Here is a 27,032-nt window from a genome sequence, read left to right on the forward strand (position 1 = left end):
GAGGGCTAGGTGGCATTACATATAGGGGTCTGGGTGACATTACCTGCAGGTGGCTGGGTGGCATTACCTGCAGAGGGATGGGTGGCATTACATATAGGGGACTGCGTGGCATTACCTGCTGGGGGCTGGGTGGCATTACCTGCTGGGGGCTGGGTGGCATTACCTGCAGGGGGCTGGGTGGCATTACCTGCAGGGGGCTGGGCGGCATTACCTGCAGGGGGTGAGTGGCATTACTTGCAGGGGGCTTGGTGGCATTACATATAGGGGGCTGGGTGGCATAACCTGCTGGGGCCTGGTGGCATTACCTGGAGGGGCTGGGTGGCATTACCTGCAGAGGGTTGGGTGGCATTACATATAGGAGGCTGGGTGGCATTACCTGCATGGGGCTGGGTGGCATTACCTGCAAGGGGCTGGGTGGCATTACCTGCATGGGGCTGGGTGGCATTGCCTGCTGGGGGCTGTGTGGCATTACCTGCTGGGGGCTGGGTGCCATTACCTGCAAGGGCCTTGGTGGCATTACCTGCAGGGGGCTGGGTGGCATTACCTGCAGGGGGCTGGGTGGCATTACATATAGGGGCCTGGGTGGCATTACCTACCAGGGGGGCTGTGTGGCATTACCTACCAGGGGGACTGTGGCATTATCTACAGAGGGCTGTGTGTGGCAACAAATTTAAATGAAATTCATCCGATTTTAAAACGGACAGGGAAAAAAACGGATGCAAAACGGGTCAAAATCGGCCATTAAAAACGGCAACACGGCCCGGAACGGAATTGGAACGGATGCAGAACGGAGGCAAACCGGCCGGGAAAAACGGCCCAAAACGGCCATTTTTATCGGCCGACACTCGGACCCTGTCGTGTGAATGAGGCATAACAGTCGGTGTCAGATGGAGAAGAAAAGACATGAGAACGACTCCCATCAGAGAAGATATCACTTGCGAGTCACCGGATTTAGAGAGGATCTGTCCCCAATCCTGACATGTCTATTATGGGAAATCCTTGTATTCCACATAAAGTCTTTGTGTAGCCCAGGACTAATAGACAAGTGGGTGTACCCATTCCCATTGTCGGGAGGATGTGTCTCTACATAGTTAAATAGTTACATAGTACGGTTGAAAAAAGACACATGTCCATCAAGTTCAACCAAGGGATGGGAAAAGGGAAGTAAAACATTTCTACACATAAGAGCTTATATTTTTTTTGTTCTAGGAAATTATCTAAGCCTTTTTTAAAGCCATCTACTGTCCCTGCTGTGACCAGCTCCTGCGGTAGACTATTCCATAGATTCACAGTTCTCACAGTAAAGAAGGCTTGTCGCCTCTGCAGGTTGAACCTTTTTTTTTTCCAGACAGAGGGAGTGCCCCCTTGTTTTTTGAGGGGGTTTTATATGGAATAGGATTTCACCACATTTTTTGTATGTGCCATTAATATATTTATATAAGTTAATCATGTCCCCCCTTAGTCGTCTTTTTTCAAGGCTAAATAGGTTTAGTTATTTTAATCTTTCCTCATAACTTAGATTTTCCATGCCCCTTATTAGCTTTGTTGCTTTTCTTTGTATTTTTCTAACTCCAGGGCATCCTTTCTATGAACTGGAGCCCAGAACTGAACTGCATATTGTAGATGAGGCCTCACTAATGCTTTGTAAAGTGGTAATATTATATCCCTGTCCCGCGAGTCCATGCCTCTTTTAATAATTGACAATATCTTGCTGGCCCTTGAAGCAGCTGATTGACATTGCATGCTGTTATTTAGTTTATGATTTACAAGTACACCCAGATCCTTCTCAACGAGTGACTCCCCCAGTGTAGCTCCTGCTAGGACATATGATGCATGCAGGTTGTTCGTACCCATGTGCATAACTTTACATTTATCTACATTAAACCTCATTTGCCAAGTGGACGCCCAAACACTTAGTTTGTTTAAATCCGCTTGCAATTCACAAACATCTTTCATAGACTGAACATTACTACATAGCTTGGTGTCATCGACAAAAATAGAAATTGTGCTATTAATCCCATTCTCTATATCATTAATAAATAAGTTGAATAATAGTGGACCCAGCACTGAACCCTGGGGTACACCACTTATAACCGGGGACCATTCAGAGTAGGAATCATTGACCACAACTCTCTATATACGGTCCTTGAGCCAATTCTCAATCAAATTACAAACAATACTTTCTAAACCTGTAGTCCTTAATTTACCCATTAGATGTCTATGAGGGACAGTGTCAAATGCCTTCGCAAAAAACACTATATCCACAGCGGCCCCTCTGTCTAGGCTTCTGCTCACCTCTTCATAAAAACAAATCAAGTTGGTTTGACAGCTTCTGTCCTTAGTAAAACCGTGCTGGCTGACACTTATGATACTATTTTGTGTCACATAATTCTGTATATAGTCCCTCAATAGCCCCTCAAACATTTTCCCCATCATGGATGTTAAGCTTACTGGTCTATAATTACCCGGCGAAGACCTAGAGCCCTTTTTAAAAATAGGCACCACATTTGTCCTGCGCCAGTCCCTTGGCACTATACCAGTCACTAGAGAATCTCTAAATATAATGAAGAGGGGGACAGAAATAACTGAACTAAGCTCTTTAAGAACTCTAGGGTGTAACCCATCTTTTCCCGGGCCTTGTGTACATTTATTTTGTTTAATTTAGCTTGGACCATCCATCTCTATATTCATCCAATTCAGTATATCAACTGATAAATTAACAGCACTGGCAGCGGCTACATCAGCTGCTCTTTCTTCTGTTGGATATACAGAGCTGAAGCTGCCTTCTCTTGATCCCCTGTGACCAGCTCCCCATTACCACTATCCAGGGGTCCCACATGTTCAGACCTTGGCTATTTTGCATTTATATACTTGACGATTTTTTGGGGATTTGTTTTACTATCCTTGGCCACCTGCCATTTTGTATTTTTTACTGATTTGATTACCTTTTTACAAATTGTATTAAGGTCTTTACAATTTACAAAGGCTACAGCTGTACCCTCAGGTTTGTATTTTTCAAAAACCCTTTTTTGTCATGTATTGGTCTTTTTACAGAAGGTGTAAACCATGTGGGGTTTAATTTTAGTAGTTTATACTTGTTACCTATAGGAATAAATTTTGCACTATAATTACCCAAAGTAGATTTGAAAATCTCCTATTTATCATTTGTCCCAGTATTTGACATTAGTTTTTCCCTGTCTATATCCTGAATTGCAGTCCTCAACCTGGGGAAATTGGCCTTCTTAAAATTAAGTGTTTTTGCCCTCCCAGCCTGTGTTTGTTTTTTACAGTATAAGTAAAATATACCTATATTGTAATCACTGGAACCGAGGTTTATTACAAATATTAACGTTCCCAACAAGCTCTGTATTATTAGAAATTACCAGATCCATCAGTGCTTAACCTCTAGTCGGGTCTTCCACAAACTGGCCCATAAAATTTTCCTGCAACAGGTTGAGGAAATTTCTCCCCTTTGCAGTTGAAGCCGAACCATGACACCAATTAATATCCTGGTAATTAAAATCTCCCTTTATCACTACAGTACTACCATTTGCAGCCCGCTCCATCTGTTTATATAGCTGAACTTCCATCTCCTCAGTTATATTGGGGGGTCTATGGATTACACCAAAAGTAATTTTTTCAGTGTTTATCTCCCTTTGTAATTCCACCCACAAGGTTTCTACCTCCACACAATCTTCACTCTCTAATGTCTCTTTCACACTCACCTTCACATCACTTCTCACATACAGACATACACCACCGCCTTTCCTATCTGTCCTGTCTTGCTGAAACAGTGTAAAACCCTGTAGATTTACAGCCCAGTCATGTGAAGAGTCTAGCCAAGTTTCAGCAACACCAACTATATCTATATTTTCTTCCAGCACCAAGGCCTCCAGCTCCCCCATTTTGCTTTCTGGCATTTGTGAACATACACTTTAACTTGCCTTTAACTGTTTTATTTTCATTGTCAGAAATGTGATTATTTGACATTATTTTGGCATTTTTATTTTCATTGCTGTTTTGTAACGAAAGGATCTCCTTATCTTGTTGCATAGTCCTCTCCCCACAGTCTGTTTCTCCCCCCACCAATATAGTCTGACGCCTCTCTAACCTAACTACCCCTTTTTTTTCTACATTGGCCTCCTTCCTTAGCCCTAGTTTAAATACTCTGCCACCCCAGCTAGAATTCTCTCCCCCAGCACAGCAGACCCCCTTCCATTTAGGTACAAATCATCTGCAGAATACAGTTTGTACCCCAATGAAAAGTCAGCCCAGTGCTCTAGGAACCAAAAGCCTTCTCCTCTACACCAAGACTTAAGCCATGCATGTAACTCCCTGAGCTCCCGCTGTCTTTCCTGTGATGCACATGGCACAAGCAGTATTCCGGAGAATACAACCTTGGAGGTCCTTCCCTTCAGCTTGTAGCCTAGTTCTTTAAAATTATTCTTAAGGCTCCTGCACCTACCATTTATTCTGTAGTTGGTACCCACATAGACCATGACAGCTGGATCATCACCAGCCCCTCCCAGTAATTTATCCACCCGTTCCACCACATGCCAAACTCTGGCACCAGGGAGATAGCAAACCATTCAGTTGACGTGGTCTTGGCGGCAAATTATTCTATCCGTCTTCCTGATTATAGAATCCCCTACAACTATCAATTGTCTTGTCTTACCTGCATTACCATCCCGCTGACTATTAGCTGGGCTTTTCTCCCGGCTGTTAGGGATATCAGTAGCCACTAGGGCTGCCATTTCTGAGACCGACACCCGCGTATCATCACCCAACTTAGCAATTTTACTTGGAATATCAGAAACAGGATTGACCTGTCTTTTCTTGGATCCCTTTCTACTGCGCCTAACTACATTAACCCAGCTACTTGCCTGATCCTGCTCACCCATGTCTTCACCCCACTAATTGCGTGCTCCGTGAGCAGCATGCTCCGCTCAAGATTGTCTATCGCCCTCAGTGTTGCATTCTGGTCCTCCAGATCTCTAATGCGAGCTTCCAGGTGACCAACATGCTCACATCTGCCAGAGGTATTCACCCTGGAGCTCCGGCTCCAATCGTGCATACATATGGCAAACTGTGCACAGAAGAAAACCTCTAATCTTGCTGTCCATTTTCCCAGTTACAAAAAAACAGTGAACAATTGAAAAAGTAAAAGAAGAGTACTTACAGGGACTTTAACTCCTCTTTTTAACTCCGGTTTTAAAAACTCCACTTATATCATAAGCCACTTAGTCCACCAAGCTCCAAGTTCACATGATGCTGTCAGCGATGGTTGGAAACTGTCAGTATGTAAGGACACAGCCCATTGACAAAGGGAATCGTAACACCCATTTGTCAATACTCGCATAGAAATGTGGTGTTTACTATAGACATGGCACGGCCGAGCGGTTGTGGAGAAGGGGGGCCCAAGTGTAGGGGAACAGCCCGGGGCCTATGGTCTACATAATCCACCACTGTGCACACACCATTAATTTCAACATGTGACAGAGTTGTAAGAGACTTGAATTACTGCGGCCCTTTACTTCCCTACTGACAGAGATCCACTGTACAGCTCCACTGTATCTATAAGGCTAGGTTCACACTGTGCATTTTATTTTGTTTTGGTTAATAAACTTCCATTGAGAGACATGGCAATTTTGTTTTTTTAAACAAAAATTATTGTTAAAAACACACAGTGTGAACCCAGCATAACATGGCACACTTCATGTTAATTAGGAAATTGGTGGCGACTGCTGTACAAATGACTGTTGACAGCAAGGCTTCACAAAGGTTCTGCACGTGAGGATCTAAAAGCACTGTGAAGTTTATATTTTTCACTAGAGATATTCTTTAACGCTATTGTTATAGATGCAATTAAAATAAACCCTTAAAAATATAAGAGCATCAACAGTAAACTAAAATTTGATAGCCGAGCATGTGCTATTTGGTGTGTTTGTAGGAGAAATAACATTTGATGAGTGATGGTTGAAGATACTATGCTTTTCTTATTATTCTTTTTAAAGTAAAAAATACAGGCCAATAATAAAGGGAAAATTTGCTTTAAATCGTGTTCAATTTCACAAAATCCTTATACTAGCACAAAACTTGTTTTCATCTTTTTCCTTGCATAAAAAGTTTTTTTTTACATTGAGTAGAAAGGAATGTTATAGAAAGATCAACAGAAAACTTCAAGTACAGTGAAGATTTAGCTCTTAAAATATTATTGAACAATTTTTTTGTTCTATCAAATGTCAGCCAAAGGTTTCACATTATACATTATGACTTCCAATCCATATCAATTTTCCATCAATAATACTTTATGACTAATTTACAATACTGTATGGGTTAAACATGGCTTTAGGTGTCCTCATTATTTAATATAAAGTAAAAGGTAACTGCAACCTGAGTTTTTGATTGTATAAAATAGCAAAAATACTCCTGTGTATATGGAAGTACTGTTAGTATACCCCCTGATGATCTGTAAATCATTCTTATGTGAGATTTTATTTAATGTAAAGAAGTTGTAGACACATGAACAACATTGCTTGCTGGTAGGCACATGTCACCCCATGCACCCTTCAATACTTTGTTATTGCTTACTACTGTTGACAGGTCTTTCCTGCAATGACTGTCAGAGCTGGTGAGGAGATGAAAGATCATGTATCGTATACAACTATATATATATATATATATATATATATATATATATATATATATATATATATATATATACATATAATACAATTTCAACCAGGACTCTTAGAAAAGCGAAATTGTTTCTGATTTAGAATGCTGATAAGCTTTTTATTTACCAGTGGGGAAAAATCTGGATCAAAATTTAAACAATTATGGGTATCGTGAATTTATGTATTTTCCCAATCTTGCTTATTATGTTACAGTTGTACTAGAGCATATATAACAATAAACCTTTATTTAATATGAAAAGTAATACCTGATCACTGCCATTGCTCATTTTGGGTGTAAGCCCATGGATTTTTGGCCCAATGCCCCAGATCCCCGGGCAACTGCCACATTTAAATTTGTGTACTGAAAACACAGATACAATTAAATACTGTGGCATTCACTATGCTACAGGTCACATTAGGCCTGCAACATATAAGATGCTGGGAAAGGATCCCTGCGCAGGCTGACATAGTGATGTCACTGCATTGCGCTGGCTATCGCAAAGGTTCCGCCTCAGTATTTCATAGGCTGAGGAGACTGTGAGAACGTGCAGCTCCATTCATCGTGTGAACGGGACTAGGTGACTAAAAAAAATTTTTTTATTTGTTTGGGGGGCACTATCACAGAATAGGAGCACTATCTACAGGAATGTGTGTGGCACTATCTATACGGGTATGTGTGACACTATTTACAGGGTGTATGTGACACTATCTACAGGGTGTGTGTGGCACTATCTTCAGGGTGAGTGTGGCACTATCTATACTGAGTGCTGTGTGGCACTATCTACAGGTGGAGTGGGGCACTATCCACATGGGGCTGCGGCACTATCTAAATGGGGGGGGGGGTGTAGCACTATCTACAGGTGGTGTGACACTATCTACATGGGTTGAGCTATTAAAGCTGTTACTCATAGCATTGCATTGAATTAGTATTCTGAAATTGGAGACAACATATGACCATCATAAAATTGCAACATCTCTCAGTTGAAACAATACATTGAGGAAATCAGTTACAGGAAATGCAATGATTTCCCCAATTATCCAAGAAATTCTTATAATAGTAATATAGTGGGGGGATTGCTAACAGTGCAGATTCCTACTAAAAAAGTTAAAGTTTGAACTTTTTTTTTTTAAAGTTGGTTCACACATCTCTGGATATGTTGAGATAATAGAAAAAGTAAAAAAGAACAAATATGAAATAAACTTTACATTGAAAGAAAGAAATTTAGACTTAAATATTTGTAGTGACAAACATTATATCAAAAGTATAACCATATCTTCAACACAATGATCAATCTTAACGTTTAATGTATTTTCTCCTGTAAATCTTGCTTCATGAATAATTTAACTGCAACTCTCTGTTAATCATATTTTAGGCAGGATAAAGTAAATTTGCACGAGTTACAGAGTATATTATTTTGAAAGTTATTCTCAACTGATGAGAAAAGATTTGTGTAGTAATTATTTAGGTCTTTTAATTTCTATCCCTTCATTCCGGTAAGTATTGTATTCCCAGATTTATGCTTTACTAGATGAACACTCATCCTGATGATATATAACTTCATTTACTTGTAATTAAATTCTCTCAATTGAGTGATCACTTAAGTGTATCTAGAAGAGTGAGCAATCATTGGTACTAAAAGAAATACTTACTCTTGAAAGAGAATTATAATTTACTAAGAGAAGGCAGTACAGAGATTGTTGAGTTATTATTCTTTCTCACACTTATTCGCTAACATTATTACACGTAGCATTAGTGACAAATAGATACTCATGTGATATGCCCATATTTACCCCCTTTTTACCCAATGAGGTTCAAGCATATAGTAAACTGTGAGTATTATAACTGTGTGTAAATATTGCCCCACCGGGGAAGATTTATTATAACTGTTATACTGTATAAATGGTGCGCAGCTCTCTCCAAGGTGCCCACCCTGTTGATGAATATGGTGCAGGGGCTAATACAATGCCAAGTCGCACACGTCATTGTCTGCCGCCTGTGCACTTGTTGCCAAAAATGGTGCATGGGCTTCATAAATAATAATAATCCTTATTTATATAGTGCCAGCTTATTCCGCTGCTCTTTATAATTGGGGAACTAACAGGCTAATAAAATGACAAGTAATCAAAAGAAATAAACAAACATTGAGACAAAAGGAGAAAGGTTTCTGCCCATAAGAGCTTACAATAAATATGTTTTTCAATGTATTTATGCCAGAAATGGAGTTGCCCCATTAACTTGATTACAATAGTATACTGATTTCTGCTTAGTCTATATACAGTATATAGTAGGGATGTGCCACCATTTCCCTTTGGTGAGCTTTCTTCACCATTCAGCATAGCCAAGAAAGGGCAGTTTACTAACACTATTTACTGCTAAATGGTTGAAAGGGCTCCCCAAGGAAAAAGAGGGGTCACTTAGACATTGAATCTGAATTGCCAGGTTCAGGATTCATAGTGAATCAGAATAATTTGCATTTTGGAGATAGACATAAGGTCAGAATTTTAAAGATTCACTCACCTCTAATTGGCTCCTAGGGATTATTATTTGATGGCTACATTTTGTGTCCGTGAGTTCAGATTTGTTAGGACATCATATCCCTGAGAGATGCTGTCCTTGTTACTGCAGTCTTATGCTGCAGTGGCCACATGTGGAAGAAACCACTTCCACATGCGGTGGCCAATGGCCTTGTGATTTTGCCAGTAAACTGTGGTATTGCTGGCAAAATTACGCAGTCATTGACTACCACATCTGTTCGCAGTTTCGTCCATATGCGGCTGCCACAGCAGGAGACTAAACCTCCAAGGGTACCGACAATGGACTGGTGCTCCTTACTGGAATGAATAAGAATAGAAATTGACACGCATAGAAGTTATATGGTTATTTCTGAGGATGTGAGGGATATAACTGATTATTTGGGAGTGATCAAATGGTTAGGTCAAACAAGAGAGACATGAAAAATAGACGTGCACAAACTCCATATTTTTTTTGTATGGGTTGGCCCTCTCACCTTCCCACATGAAGCCTCAATATTTTTAAAAACAAATCACCATTATGCAGATCTTAAATAATACTCTCAAACTATGTCTAAATACCACAATACAATAGTCCATACCAACACATAAAGTATAAACGATATTACCTCACAGTGCTCAAAACATACCGCCATACAGAACGGCAACACACTGAACTGTCACCACCCTGTACATGTGCAGTACTTTCTCCAAAACCTGATAGGTGTGCGTAGATCAGCAAAAGCATTCTCTTAATTCAGGACACCCTGTACAGTTGTACTTCCTGCCTGCAAATAACAGCACTTGTATCTCTCACTGCTGCTTAAATGGCTTGCGATCCGATTTCTACTTTTATTTTTAAGTACTAGAAGTAAAAAAAGCAGTTTCCGAGACACACTGGGAGGCACAGTCGTGACGCTTCATAGATATGCATTATATCTGAATTGAACACAAACCTTAGGAGTCTTGTGTCTGGACTTGTACTTTAAACAGTTAATCCAATGAAATCCGCTTCCTGCCTCTGATCAGAATTGTTGGATTTAGTTGGATTATGCTGAATCTCTACTGGAAACTGTAAAGGAATTTAGCAAATTTGCATTGCTGTAATGATATCACTTTTAGCAGTAAAATAACAGATTTTTGTAGTTAATTTTTGCAAAGTTAATCAAAATTTAGATACCTTTGGTTGTTTCAAACAACAGGACTACAGGTTTAAAAAAATGTTAGGAAATCATAAAAATACCATTTAAAAAATTGGAATATTTGACTGACTACCATGCTTTAGATTAGGTAATTATGAGTAAGATTGTCATCTATTTTCTTAGTAATGTAACTAATAAAAATATTAAATTAATATGTCATATTAAAAAGAAAAATGGAAAGACAATTCAAGCTGAACGAGTAGGAACTGATTCTTGAAATCATGAGTATATGTATGTATGTATATATATATATATATATATATATATATATATATATATATATACATGAGAATTTAATAAATGTTAATGAAGTGTCTCGGCTGGTAAGTATATAATATTATTTGTATAGCTAGCACTATAAATTTCTGATTGTAAGAAGAAGTAACATGACAGTGGATGCTTATTGGCCACTCTCATGTAACTATTAGAGGAGGACAGTAGAGAGGGAGTTTGAAGAACGTAAGCAGGACCACTGTTGCTCGCTGTATTTTGGGGCTGTATGACTGACAATGGCCGAAAGGCACTATGAATGGCACAGGCTGGAGCACACTGTGAATGGCACTGTATAGGCAGCCCTATGGATTGAACTTTCATTAGGTACCCCGTGGATGGCATTGTTATTCAGCAGCTGCAGTGTGTAATACTATATTTTGCCACAGCTGCTGCATGCCCTTATATTGAGGCAGGAGAGGGCGGCCTTAACATAAAGATTCCCCTTCTTCTAAAAAAAGATGTTCTCCAGCAGATGGGGCATGTTAAAGAAAATCTATTTAGTGTACAACTCAAATTATACTTCACACATGTCTTATATTTAAAAAAAATAACAATAATAATTGCATGACCATTCCATAACCGCTTGTAAATTCTCACAAGAATAAATTACTTTTACAACAGACTGTATAGCACATATGCTGTTAGGACATGTGTCAAAAGGGCTCCAGGCAACTTTTCCTCATTCTGTATCCTGCTGGGGTAGGCCAGGTGAAAATCCATGAAAAATCTGCCACAGGCTACAGAGTAAAATAACGCTGCATGTCTTCAATTGTACACAGATTTTTTTACACTACATGCGAGTGTGGGTTTTTCTATTTGTAGCTTGTGAATTCTCCCTTAAAGTAAAACTACAAAAGACAAAACATAAACTTTTCACAATCATCAATAGTTTGATAATCCACAAGCCGGATCCAAAGAAACGCACTAAACCTTCTTAATTAGTCTTGACGGGGTTTTTCTTTCTCTCACAGGATAGCGTATTCTGTAGCTGGGAACACTGTTTTACGAAGGACTAACTACTTCCTGTTTAGAACCACCACTCTCAGTAAGGGCATGGCCAGACGTGGCGTATTTCTGCCGACACTGTCCGCATTAATGCCGCACATAATCTGCATTGCAGATTCTGTTGCGGCTTTGCCTAAAATGTGCAGTAAATTGCTACGGATTAACCGTTGCGTATTCAGGTGAAGAGTACTTCCTGCTGTCTTTTAAAACATTTCACCTCAGTCTGGCTATAGACCTCGAAACACATAGGTCCAGCAACACACATAACATCTGCGGATTTCATCGCAGAATTTTGAGACTCCATTGAAGTCAATGGAGAAATTCCGCAATAAGTCTGCAACAAGTCCGCTACACGTCCGCAACAACCAGTGTATGCTGCGGACACCAAATTCCGCACCGGAGCCTATGATCCGCAGTGGAGTTTTCCACCATGTGTGCACGAACCCAACTAAAAAGGTGTGGAAACCAATGGAAAAAAAATTTCCGCTACGGATTTCCGCAGCGGACTGGCCGCAGCGGAATTCCAGAGCAATTCTACCTCGTCTGGCCATGCCCCAATAGCTCCATCAGTCTGAATGGATTCACCACCATTTTCTGCTGGTAGTACTTTGAAATGTGAAGCATTCCTGGTTATGTAGTGTCCATCTCGCTCAGCTGTAACCATATTTCCTTTCGTGGATGTTACACCGTTTTCTGCTGGGTCATACATTGGAGAAGTTTTATTGCTTTACTCTTGACATGTGTAGCATAATGGACTACAAGTGATCCATGTTGAACAAAATAAAAATTAGGCTAATGTTCAATAAAGCACTGGTTTTATTATCCAACAATAAAACACAGTAGCACTCATTTTGCATATCACGAACCAAAAAATACTTAACTTATACACCGGGGAGCCAGATTCGGGGCAGAATAGGGCAACAAGTCAACAACTACTTCATGCAACATTGTGGCAGGACTACTGGGTGCGGTTTTTATACCCCTAGACAGACAGATTTCATAGCTAATTTTAACCTAACACTAGACAAGAGCAAATCGATTCTAAACAAGTCGAATTTGGTCCAAAATCACCAAAAGTTTAGTATTCGGCGCAATCACAGGCTGCAGTGGTTACATGTGACAAAACTACGTCATGTCATGTGGCCGCGAGGGATGCAACGCTCACATTGGGCAAAACACCATCCTCTCAGGAGGCCGGCAGGGACGCTATGGGAAACCAATAGTAAGTGCCCTGATTGCCCTTTTTGACTCTCTGATGTCTTCTAGGACTATAAGCAACTTGGATACAGTCCGAGAAGACATCTGAGATTCAGAAAAGGCAATCGGGAAACTTGTGAGTTGCGGCAAATTTATTTGGACTGAGTTAAATTAGACAGCCGACTAAATAGAAGCGGTTCCAAAATAAATGTAAAAAAATTGGCTTACCTCTACTTAATACCAACCATTAATATTATGTCACATATCTAAGTTACTACTTCTTCTGCTAGAAAAATAGAAAATCTTCTGTCTTAAACTATTTTAAGAAGTAAAAAAAATTGTATCTCATCAAAGCAAAACTTGTGGCTGATAACAGTAAGCTATAGCTTATCTTGTGTTTGTTTTAAGTAGTTTGCAGTTTCCACATACATACATGCTACATACATAATAATAGCATACAAAAATAGGAGTCACACCCTTTATATACTACACTATACTACACTAATCCCTTGACTACTTTCATAGTCGCTTAGCATAATATTTTTTAGGTAGCACTGTAAGAGACAATGTACTAGGGGTGCCCAAAGTCCACACTAGTGCAGCCAGCTAGAAAGTGGATGCGACTCAATATTCATATTTATTCATATTTATATTGTTCCACTCGGATCCTATCGATGCCACCAAATGTAGCGTAATGGGTTACTAGTGATCCATGTTCAACAAAACAAAAGGCCTTCAAAGTTAACGTTCAATAAGCACTGATTTTATTAGCCAACAATAAAGCACAGAATCACATCCTATCTTCCGTCTTAAACTAATTAATGGGGAAATAGAAAAATAGCAATACAGGATTCAGAATAAGATACACCTGCTCTGTATACAGAATACAAAGCAGCTGTGTCTCAAAAAGTAAAAATAATTTGTGATAAAAAATATTTTGAAAGTTGCACCAATCATACTGATGGACATTTTTATTAGAAAACAAAAAAAAAAACAAAAACCATGATTTCAAAGGTGTGCATAACCTTAACTCTTTGCCCTAAAGTGCGGATTCAATTCCTACAATTCCATGTGCTTGTGACCAGCAAGGTGGTATCTTCCTATAAGTGAACCCGAGACATTCAGAAAAATGTATGTTCATTAAATGGAGGCCCATTATCTGTTTTGACTTCTTGCGGAATTCCAAATGGTGATCCAACTCTGGTATTACACTAAAGGTTGAGGTGAAAGGAAGGAATGCTAATGCAGGGTATCTTAAATATTCAATAGTTGTCCCCAGAATGTATTATCTATTAGTCAGCACAGCAAAGATATAAACCGCTACTTCCTCCCAGTCAGCTGTAGGCAACACAAAACAAATTTTGTTTTTAACAATTCGTTTTTTCCTTGTAAAGTAGTAAAACATAAAACATACTATATAAATCTGGTAATACCCTAATCATATTGACCCGGAGAATAAAGTTAATATGACGTTTTTGCCGTAAAAACAATGGAGAAATCACAGTTTTTTTCCCATTCAAACCCACAAAGAAATTGTTTCCATTTTCCGAGTACTTTATATAATACAATAAATGGTGCCATGAAAAACTACATCTTGTCCCGCAAAAAAAAAGCCCTCATACGGCTATATCGGCAAAAAAAAAAAAAAAGTATGGCTTTTGGAAGGTGGGGAGGAAAAACTGAAAATGAAAAAATGAAAATTTATAATATTACTAATTTTTTTACACGAAAACTGATGTTTGCTTGATATTTAATAGGAAACCGAACTATTGATCCTAGTGCTTGCTCTCTTCTGCTTTTTACACAAGTGAGGAGAGGAAGCAATATGCTGCTTTTCATTCCTGCAGTTGGTTGCTAAAGTAATCATTTTATCTTTCTTCACATGAATAATAATTGTCAGCAAATTAAAATTTCATGTAAAAATCAATGATTTAGCCGAATTTAAAGAGGAAGTTTATTGTTTTATTTATTTTCTTCCTGCACTTGCTAAAACACAGTTGAATATAAGGTTTACATGGATGTCTCATTACAGGATTTAAAACCAATGGGCCTTATTATCTTTAAGCCAGGGTCACATACATAGTTTTATAGCAGTTTTTATCACAGGTTTTTTTGAGCCAAACACAGAAGTGGAGAAAAAATAAAGTAGATGCATCAGTCTTTTCTTTATACCTTTCCTTCCTTCTGATTCCACTTCTGGCTTTGCCTCAAAAAACGACACCAAAAACTGCATGAAAACTGTGTATGTGTGATCCTGGCCTAAAGGCATACGTCCCAACCGTCCCGGATTCAGCGAGACAGTCCCGGATTCCAGGCAGTGTCCCGCTGTCCCGGTTGGCCAGTGAAATGTCCCACTGTCAACTGTATCTGTGTTCTCAGGATGCAGATATAGCCGAACCCAATTCTGAAGCTAGGAACCATCAGCTCCCTGCTTCAGAATTAGTTCAGACCGGAGTAGCAGATGGAATTTTAAGTGCTGTACTCAGGGTAGCCCTTGACGTCACTGTCCATAAATGGGCAGCGACGTCAAGGGCTACTCCTTGAGCGGAATCCCCGTTGCGATGATCTGGTCAGAGATTCCGTTCCTAGAGGAAACCCCTGAGGCCACTGTCCATATATGGACATTGACATCAGGTGCTCCTCTTGGAGCGGAATCCCTGGGCCAGAGTTGGCAACGGGGATTCCGCTCAAGGAGTAGCCACTGGCGTCACTGTCCATATATGGGCATCAGGGCTTCCCTCTAGGAGTGGAATCCCTGGCCGGGGATTCCGCTCCTAGAAGTTGTCCCAATTGCGCTATCTTCAAGGGGTGTGTGGCACTATCTACATGGGCACTGTGTCTCTATCTACAAGGGCACTGACACTAGGGGCAGTTAAGGGCAGCTAGGGGCATTATACCGTATGGAGGCAGCTATGGAGACATTATGCTGTATGGGGGCAGCTTTGGGGCCATTATGTTGTATGGGGCAGCTATGGGGCATTATACTGTATGGGGCAGTTATGGGGGAATTATACTGTATGGGGACATCTGTGTGGGCATTATACTCTATGGGGGGCATTATGCTACATGGGGGCATCTATGGGGAATTATACTGTATGAGGGAATTTGTGGGCATTTGTGTTGGCTTTATACTGTATGGGTGCATCTATGGGGCAGTATACTGTATGGTGGCAGCTATCGGGTCATTTTACTGTATGGTGGAAACTATGGGGGCATTATACTGTGTGGGGGCAGCTATTTGGTATTATACTGTGGGGGAGACACTATGGGAGCATGATACTGCGTGGGCTGAGCTGGGTGTGTATGGGTGGGGAATGGGTAGGATTAGAGGCGTGGCTTTGAAAAAAAATTGTATTCAGGGAGGGGAAAAGAGGACAGATGTGGTCTAGACTAAATTAATTAATAAGTAACTTTTATTGATTTGCATTAAAATTAATATTAAAAGTCCATTGGTGCAAACCGGTATGTGTGAGTGACCCCCAAACTCACATACCTTTGGCCTGAATTGGAAATTGATATTATGTTGAGAGATACCACTAAATACAATATCGAGTGATTCCACTACCGCTATTTTCCACTGTGTGGCACGTATCACTGCACTATAATTCCATGATTTCACTGTCACTGAAATTCCATTATAATAAACACATCGCTGAACTGTGAATGATGAAATAATTTTATAGTTATAATTATTGTGGCTCCATATAAATTGAATTGGAGTCCAATTAACAATTGAAGCAGTGTATAAGCTAAAAGAGTTTATTGTTACAATAAACTCTTTTAGCTTATACACTGCTTCAATTGTTAATTGGACTCCAATTCAATTTATTTGGAGCCACAATAATTCATCATTCACAGTTCAGCGATGTGTTTATTATAATGGAATTTCAGTGACAGTGAAATCACCTAACACCATATACAGTGAAATCACCTACATTACACTCATTCCATTCAAGCCATGATAGCGGCCTATTAACAATGCAGCACAAACGCTGTATGTGCATGTGACCAACACCACAAATACTCATATAATTTGCGTTAGGCCACTTCAGTCCACTCAGCTGCCTGATGGTATGAGTCCATCTTTCTAGCACGGGCTAGTTTTTCTAGCTGACATATTGGTCAAAGTGACAATTGACCCCATCTCGTCTCATCGGGAGCTACACTTATTTATAGTGCAGTGATACGTGCCACACAGTGGAAAATAGCGGTAGTGGAATCACTCGATATTGTATTTAGTGGTATCTCTCAACATAATATCAATTTCCAATTCAGGCCAAAGGTATGTGAGTTTGGGGGTCACTCACACATACCGGTTTGCACCAATGGACTTTAAATATTAATTTTAATGCAAATCAATAAAAGTTACTTATTAATTAATTTAGTCTAGACCACATCTGTCCTCTTTTCCCCTCCCTGAATACACTTAGCTCTATACGGTGGTGTACACCTATGTAGTCCTCCTGACCTATTCTCTCGAGTGAGACAGGTGATCTTCACCAGTTGCTTTGAAAAAAAATTGATGCGCCGCATCGGTTATCAATCTTTGTGATACTTGAAAATTGTGAGGTGTGCAAAAGGGGTTTTCCAGTTGTAGTTACCTTGGCACATGCCAAGATAACATTGGTGGGGGCCTGTGGACTGGGGGCCTGTGGACTGGGGCCCAGGAAGAAAAGGCCACAATCCTGGATAATTTTTCTAAACCCCTATGGCATTGGTCAAACATTTCCATAACTCATCATTTTCAACACAGTGCTTCTTAGAGAGTTCCATGTATTTGTCATCTTATCACAGATGAACACGTATTGCCATCAAAATGAGTGGTGCTTCTTTAGTAGTGCACTGAAATTTCCAGAAATGTCACTCTGGGTTCAGATTTATTGAGTTGAACAACCCTTTTATTCTGGCAACCATTGTTGTCCACTTAATGACATGTCAGAAGATAACTATAACGGTACAATCCTTTTATCTGATACATTTGCTACCTTTAATAATAAAAATCACACTAATAATATTTAAACATTTTTCTATTGATTTTCTACTGGTAGTAAACAAGATTGACTGTTAATAAATTAATGTTAATAAATGAATTTTAAATAATTCCGAACCCTTGGTGAATATTATTTGGGCTTTGAAAAGGTTAAAGATATATAGTGTCTTGACCTCCCCTGTCATGCATAACTGTGTGATTCATAACAAGGAAATCTGGTGCTTTGCATTTTTCATGTGTCCTGTATTAAATATGAGGCCTGAGCGCTCAACTCACAGATCAAACTATTCATTACTCAGTCTTAAACGCAGCCTGCTGCGGCTTTTACCTATTTAATCACTTGTTTTACATGCAGTGCACTAAATAATCCTGTCCACCCATGGAGGATTATCTAACAAAGTTTGAAGTCAGATATTGCTGCTAAATTATTTATAAGAATGTTTAGTCAAAAAAAAAAAAAAAAGTTCAAAGTTACATTAATATACCCACTGTCTTATATCCAAGGAAACTGGTTTGTGTTGTGTCTTATATTGGGGCTTTGAACATACTACAGTTTTTTTTTTTTTTTTGTGAGGTGTGAAGGAGAAAGTATTTTATTCACACACAGGTGGCTGACACATTTTAGATGGAGCAAGATTTCCCATAAACGGATTCTGCCTAAAATTTTATTTTGTAAGTTTAAACTATTGTAATAGACGGGTATTTACAGGTGTAAGGTAATGCCAAAAAGTATTTTCATGTTACTGGTAATAAGAATGTCCATTTCTATTGATTTTCTGTTTACGTTCTAAGTTTAATGTATTTTTGATCAATATTTAATATAGATCTATGAACAGCAGTCAAGTAAAAAACAGACTGAGAAGCCAAAAAGCTTGTGAAATAATGTAGTCTAAACCATGCATTTTGATCTCATTTAGGTTGCTGCAATGGGAGGACATTTAACATACACAATTTCCTATGACACGTCTCTAAAAGAAGATGCCGAGGAGCTCACAGATCACCCAAGTATCATTATTGAGGTGAGGATATATTTTTAATCTAGTAGACATTCTTATATCATACGTAACAAAGCTACTGGCAAATACTGATTGAAAGCAAAAAAAAAAACATGACCTATCACTTTGAGGCCAGATATATAGTTATTAAAGCATTGGTTCAACTTTGGAGGACATAGGTTGAATGTACATGAAAAGTGGAACCCAGTGATTTGCAGAATGTGAAAGAAATGTGGCCCCTTCTTTGCAGTACCTGACATAGCAAGGACTTTACACAAGTGGTTGTGTCTGTCACTGCAACTCAGCCCATTCAAATGAATTGGACTGTGCTGCAGTACTAAACACAGCCACATGTGTATAGACGTCACTTTGTTAGGTACTGTGGAGAAGGGGCCCAAACACTCCAGTGAGCACTACTATCCCCTTGTTCTGCTAATTGGTGGGGTCCTGAAGTTGGGATCCCCATAGATTGATGGACTGATATGCTATGTAGAGAAAGAAAAAGGACAACGCATCATAGGGCAACTCAATATGAACTGTTTAGTCAGTAGTGTACACTCTAAATGATTTCACACACCTATAGTTGTCGTGCTACAGGACACAACTTCTAAGCACGTTTCACGGTAGAAGAACTTTTCCAGTTTATGCAGGGCTGCCGCCAGACTTTCCATTCCCGACATCCATGTGGTGGAGCCAATGGATAGTCTTTAGAAGGTAGGTAGAGAAAATGGTGACTTTTCATCAGCGCTGCCCAAAGATTCGTAGTCAGTAAACAAAATTAGAAAGAACAAATTTTTATTTGTATTGTGCAGAGTTAACAACGCGTTTCGAGGTCGAACTGACCTCTTCCTCAAAGTAAGTACACCAAAAAATATTTTTGGTATACTTACCTGAGGAAGAGGTCTGTTCTAATTGATTAGCAAATATAAATGATTAAAATTCCCCTTTTCTCTACCTACCGTAAGGGTAGGGCATTAATGTTATGTCCCAAAAGACCACGAAAAGCACAAAAAATATATACATTTATAGTTTACATTTTTTGTTTTATCAAACTGGTTCCATTTTTTACTAATATTTGCAGGGTAATGGAATATGGCTTAGTACCACGGTATATGAAACTGACCTACAGCCATTTGAAGAACACACAGAAATTGTGGTACTGCAACCAGACTTTTTCAAAAGGCATGCAACGGGCTACCAAGTCAGCAGAGAGGACTTCATGACAGTCATGGCAAACATTAACAGACTTCTTATCAGAGCAACATACGCCAACCAATCAGACGCGATCTACAGGTAAACATTGTAATTGAAATCCTGCTATCCATCAGTCTATGTCCTCCTAAAAATTAAATATTCATATTAAAGAAGCACACCATGGTTTTTCTTATTTCAATGCCATAGAAGTACTCCCCATAGATGTAACACACATTTCATGAGATGAAACTGTCACCTTCTGTTTGCAGCGATGTTGTGTGCTAGAAGCAGGGGTCACCCTCTCTCTGTGTGCCCCTGCTTTCATAGTCATATAAGCTGGAATCTAGGTGCATTAGCATAGCGTGGGGATGCGTCGCTACCCTGTGAGGTTCATTTCCACCTGTTTAATAAAATACCTGATAAAATGGAAATTAATGGGGAGGCGGGTGGTAATATTTCACTTATTATCCTGGTAAAAGTGCAGAATTGGAAAAAAGAAAATGCCAGAGTGCTTCTTCTAGATGAAGTATAACCAGAGGAAAAAATTTCCAACTCAACTCTTCACCATAGGTCTTCAAATAAATTCTCACCTCAAAGTCCAGGGAACTGTTTGGCCTCAGATGAGTCCACATAGAAGCATTTAAAAATGTATTTCTTATTGAGAACACATTGAGGATTTCTAACGTAGGTCTTCCACAAGCCACCAGATGTACTCAATTAGTAAGGAATAAATACAACTGTAACATTGAAAATAGAAACTTCTGACCCAGTGTCAAACCTAAAACGTTTATCATGCCCACAGGGGTCTAGGAGGATGTGAGGATTTTCTTTTTTTAAGAATGTAAAATACTAAAGCATATCTAGATGAGTAGTGGACATAGAAGCTGGTATGGGGCCAGACAGCTAGGGGAACTAACTCTACAGACTTCAAAGAGGTGCAGTCACTCGGAAAGGGGGCAAAAATGGATGATGGCAGGGGAAGGATAAAATGTGCAATAGTAGGGGAGAGTCGGTAAATAACAGAATGTAAATTGTCAGGATAAGTGGTAAATAGATGCATGGGAAAGAGTGGACACCGAAATAAACTACTTATTTCTGATGGTGGTCAAGACAGAGTGGGGCCCCATTCCAAATTTTGCTATATGGCCCTATGGAAACTTCTTAAGACCCTGATAAAATGCTACAATTATTTAGTAAGAACAGTGCAAGTGTGTGAAAATATTTGACACACGTAGGAAGCTAGTTAGTATAGGTTAGTGTGTATTTAACAGTAATATATACTACATTCATTTAGTCATGTCTTCTCTTCTCTCCAGTATTTACCAGTATCTCCCTAGTTTGACAATTTTTGTAATTCGTGTATTTTCCCTGAAATGTAGCTGCTATTCCATCATGTGCTTAATTCGCCTGTTATTACTATATCGAAATTTATACTATCTATATTTTCAAGAATAATATTTCTACCTAGACATTCATTGAAATGTATGAAAGTCCTGATTTTCTACTACCTGTCAGACCTATGATCCAGGTGCATTTGCCTCGCTATTGTGACAGCTCATAGAATAGGAAACCATTGTATACATTGTAAAAAGTCTTGAACATGGAAAAGGTGACAAAGAATAAAAGGGGAGGGGGGTAATTTCAGATGACTAAGTATAATACAGTATGCCTTTGTGAAATCATTATTTTTCACAACTTTTGCCTATACTATCTAGATAAAACCTGTAAGTTAGACTTTATGAGCTTCCCCATAGTGTAAATGTGCAATATACAGTAGTTAAATGGGCAGAAGAAGGAAGTGCAGATAATTTAGACTCTTTTATAGGGTGAAATACTGAAGAAGTGAAAGAGGCAACATGTGGGGACTGTAGAATATCACTCTGGTCATCCATATCCATTGTCATCATTCATTCTATGCAGACAATAATGAGAGTCAAATCGTAGAGGCACCTAAAAAGATTGTTACTTTTTAGCTCCCAGGATCCAAGGAGCCTATTTTTTTTATTTATTTCCTGATAGTTATATAGCACCAGCATACTCAGCAGCTCCATACAGAGATTATCATCAGACACATCTGTTTTGGCCTTGCTAAATTAAGTGGCTTGTGAATCAAGTGGGGTTATTAAGCCGGAGTTAAAAAGAGGAGTTAAAGTCCCTATAAGTACTCTTATTTCTATTGCTTTAACAATTGTTCACAGTTTTTTTGTAACTAGGATAATGGACAGCAAGATTAGAGGTTTTCTTCCGTGCACAGTTTTCCATATGTATGCACGACTGGAGCCGGAGTTCCAGGGTGAATATCTCTGTGGCAGATGTGAGCATGTTGTTCGCCTGGAAGCTCGCATTAGAGATCTGGAGGAGCAGAATGCAACACTGAGGGCGATAGACAATCTTGAGCGGAGCATGCTGCACACTGAGCAAGCAGTTAGTGGGGTAGAACTGTAGGGTGAAGACATGGGTCAGCAGGAACAGGCAAGTAGCTGGGTTATGTAGTTAGGGACAGTAGAAAGGGGTCCAAGAAAAGGAAGGCCAATCGTGTTTCTGATATTCCAAGCAAAATTGCCAAGTTGGGTGATGATGCCATGGTGTCGGTCTCAGAAATGGCAGCCCTAGTGGATACTGATCTCCCTAACAGCCGGGAGAACAGCCAAGCTAGTAGTCGGCAGGATGGTAATGCAGGTAAGGCAAGATAATTGGTAGTTGTAGAGGATTCTATAATCAGGAAGACGGATAGAATAATTTGTTGCCAAGACTGCGTCAACCGAATGGTTTGCTATCTCCCTGGTGTCAGGGTTCGGCATGTGGTGGAACGGGTGGATAAATTACTGGGAGGTGCTGGTGATGATCCAGCTGTCGTGGTCCATGTGGGAACCAACGACAGAATAAATGGTACGTGGAGGAGCCTTAAGAATAATTTTAAAGAACTAGGCTACATGCTGAAGGGAAGGACCTCCAAGGTAGTATTCACAGGAATACTGCCTGTGCCATGTGCATCACAGGAAAGACAGCGGGAGCTCAGGGAGTTAAATGCATGGCTTAAGTCTTGGTGTAGAGGAGAAGGCTTTGGGTTCACAGGGTACTGGGCTGACTTATCATTGGGGTACAAACTGTATTCTGCAGATGATTTGCACCTAAATGGAAGGGAGTCCGCTGTACGGGGGAAAGAATTCTAGCTGGGGTGGCGGAGTATTTAAACTAGGGCTGAGGAGGGAGGTCAATGTAGAAAATAAAGGGGTAGTTAGGTTAGAGAGGGGTCAGACTAAATATGTGGGGGGAGAGATAGACTGTGGGAAGAGAGGACTAGGCAACAGGATAAGGAGATCCTTTTGTTACAAAAAAGCACTGAAAACAAAAATACCAAAATAATGGCAAATAATCACATTTCTAATACTGAAAGGGAAAAATTGAAAGGCAAGTTAAAATGTATGTTCACAAATGCCAGAAGTCTAGCAAGCAAAATGGGGGAGCTAGAGGCCTTGGTACTGGAGGAACATATAGATATAGTTGGTGTTGCCGAAACATGGCTAGACTCTTCACATGACTGGGCTGTAAATCTCCAGTTTTTTCCCCACTGTTTCGGAAAGACAGGGCACACAGGAAATGCGGTGGTGTATGTCTGTATGTGAGAAGTGATATGAAGGTCAGTGTGAAAGAGACAAATTAGAGAAAAAATTACTTTTGGTGCAATCTATAGATCCCCCAATATAACTGAGGAGATGGAAGATCTTCTATATAAACAGATTGAGCGGGCTGCACAGGCTGGGATTGTAGTGATAATGGGAAATTTTAATTACAGGGATATTAATTGGTGTCATGGTTCGGCTTCAACTGCAAAGGGGAGAAATTTCCTCAACCTGTTGCAGGAAAATTTTATGGCCCAGTTTATGGAAGACCCGTCTAGAGGTGAAGCTCTATATCTGGTCATTTCTAATAATGCAGAGCTTGTTGGGAATGTCAATGTTCATGAAAACCTCGGTTACAGTGACCACAATATAGTTACATTTTACCTATACTGTAAAAAACAAACACAGGCTGGGAGGGAAAAAACGCTTAATTTTAAGAAGGCAAAGTTCCCCAGGATGAGGGCTACAATTTAGGAGAAGAACTAATGTCAAATAATGGTACAAATAACAAATGGGAGATTTTAAAATCTACTTTGGGTAATTATACTGCAGAATTTATTCCTATAGGTTGTCAGGGTTCTCAGCCAGCATGGGTTGTGTCGTCACAGTCTCAGGTTGACGGAGCGTACTGTCACGGTTGGTGGGTATGTTGACAGGGGTGAACCTAGCCTGTCTGCCGCCTGAGGCGAACTATAAAAAGGCGCCCCCCTCCCCAAAATCTATCGGAGTTTTCTCATTCCTAGCTTTACACATCGAACACGCAATATATACATTTTTTAAATAGGAAAGCATTTGATGTTTATTTGTTAGGCCCTGTTCACATAAAGTATTTTGACGAATTTTTGGGCGCGGAAACCGCTCCGCAAAACTCGTCAAATACCGGCCGAAAATGCCTCCCGAGAAAGAAGGGACATGCCCTATCTTCGCGCGTTTACGCCTCTGACCTCCCATTGACATCAATGGGAGGAAGAGAAAGGGTATTTCGCTGAGTTTTTTGCCCGTAGCACTCAATGGCCGCGAGCGAAAAACGCGGTGAAAATCGCGGCAAACGACGTGCAGGAAGGACAAAATTTGCCTCGAAATCCCAAACAGAATTTTGAGGCAGAATTTTCCTCCTGCAAAAAACTCAGTGTGAGCCTTAAAGTGCTGTTTGAAGTATGGAAAATATTTAAAGAATTATTCTTACTGCCAATCAGTGCAGTGCAAATAGTACAGTCTGCCCTGCACTGCCCATATCTCTCCTCTGCAGCCAGTCTCATTTGTGGCGTCACACTCTGCAATTACATTCAGGCCAGTCCAGGACGGATCGCGCTTAGCGCTGTTTTGAAGCGGCACGTCCTGGGCTGGTTTCTTTGCTCTACCTGCTGTATTGTAGCAGTCTGCTTGTGCTGGCTCGATGCCAGTGGTGGATTAATATGATCTTAGGCCCTGGGCTGTACATAAGTTATGGGCCCACATCCCACACGTAAGTATCACCTACATGTCAAAGTATATCACATGCCACTCTGCAGACTGTCTCTTAGCCTGATCATCTGCTGCCAGACTCACACTTCCCCACAGCCCCCACCACAGTAATTTACATAGATTGTAAGACCAACATTACCAATAATACCCCATACTGTTACTGAATAATACCCCCATACTGTTACTGAATAATACCCCCATACTGTTACTGAATAATACCCCCATACTGTTACTGAATAATACCCCCATACTGTTACTGAATAATACCTCCATACTGTTACTGAATAATACCCCATACTGTTACTGAATAATACCCCATACTGTTACTGAATAATACCGCCACACCATAACCACATAGTGACTGAATAATACACCCATACTGTTACTGAATAATACCCCCATACTGTTACTGAATAATACCCCCATACTGTTACTGAATAATATCCCCATACTGTTACTGAATAATACCTCCATACTGTTACTGAATAATACCTCCATACTGTTACTGAATAATACCCCCATACTGTTACTGAATAATACCTCCATACTGTTACTGAATAATACCCCCATACTGTTACTGAATAATATCCCCATACTGTTACTGAATAATACCCCCATACAGTTACTGAATAATACCCCCATACTGTTACTGAATAACACCTCCATACTGTTACTGAATAATACCCCATACTGTTACTGAATAATACTCCCATACTGTTACTGAATAATACCTCCATACTGTTACTGAATAATACCCCCATACTGTTACTGAATAATACCCCCATACTGTTACTGAATAATACCCCCATACTGTTACTGAATAATACCCCCATACTGTTACTGAATAATACCTCCATACTGTTACTGAATAATACCCCATACTGTTACTGAATAATACTCACATACTGTTACTGAATAATACCTCCATACTGTTACTGAATAATACCCCCATACTGTTACTGAATAATACCTTTATACTATTACTGAATAATACTTCCATACGGTTACTGAATAAAACTACCAAACCATGATCACATATTACTACAACATAGTGTCAGAAAAAACCCACCATACTGTTCGTGAATAAATCACACTATATATAGACCAATATTACCACCATATAGTGACCTTATAGAGGTAGATGCCAGTTATACACAAGATATCTGCAGACCATATAAGTGATTACAGTATAGCTATATCGAGTGACTATTGTGGCAAATTTAAGTTTTTAAAATTTTTATACTGCTTTTTTTTTGGTAGGTTCCGCTGGAGCGTTTGTACTACGTCGTAGATTCATTGGACTACTCCGATGATCTACTTTTTAAAAATAAAATAAAATGGTGAAAGAGGGTTGCAAGGGGGAGTTTAGATTTCAATAAAAGTTTTTCTTATGTCTGTTTTATTTAATACTTTATTATGGCCTTGGTAATGGCTGTTGTCTGATTGAGAGCGTCCATTACTAAGAAGGGGCTTCGTGTAAGCCAGTAAAAAGGCTATCACTAACCCCTATTATTACCCCGGTTCTCACTGCCGCGAGGGGAGTACGATCCAGTACCCGACCATCTGAAGCGACGGTAAGGCAGCAGGCTGTTTTTACCAGGCTGGGAAGGGATAAAAAATGTGGCCCTTCCCACCCTGGTGATGCTAGGCTGCAGCTGCTGTATTGTATCTGGCTGGTTGTGAAAAATAGCAGGAACCCCACGTCTTTTAAAAAAAAAAAATTATAGAAAAATAATTATGTGAGATCCCCTCAATTTTTCATAACCAGCCAGATACAATAAAGCAGCAGCAGCCTAGCATTACCAGGGTGGGAAGGGCCATGGTTTTTGGCCATTCCGAGCCTGATAGTGCCAGCCTGCGGCCACCCCAGTACCCGCCCTTCTCTTCAGACGGTCGGGTGC

At 39.8% G+C, this 27,032-nt stretch overlaps 1 protein-coding gene across 1 annotated transcript in view; it reads left to right on the forward strand.

Annotated features, from left to right (window-relative positions):
- Window positions 1-27,032, forward strand: part of LAMA2 (laminin subunit alpha 2) — an 852,154-nt gene that overhangs the window by 395,568 nt on the left and 429,554 nt on the right. Inside the window, exons 14-15 of the mRNA XM_075863715.1 lie at window positions 18,773-18,874; window positions 19,932-20,143. Of these exons, the coding sequence (XP_075719830.1) occupies window positions 18,773-18,874; window positions 19,932-20,143 (314 nt within the window). The remainder of the gene's footprint in view (window positions 1-18,772; window positions 18,875-19,931; window positions 20,144-27,032) is intronic.

Source organism: Rhinoderma darwinii, chromosome 4 (assembly GCF_050947455.1).
Source record: "Rhinoderma darwinii isolate aRhiDar2 chromosome 4, aRhiDar2.hap1, whole genome shotgun sequence".
NCBI classification, from domain to species: Eukaryota; Metazoa; Chordata; class Amphibia; order Anura; family Rhinodermatidae; genus Rhinoderma; species Rhinoderma darwinii.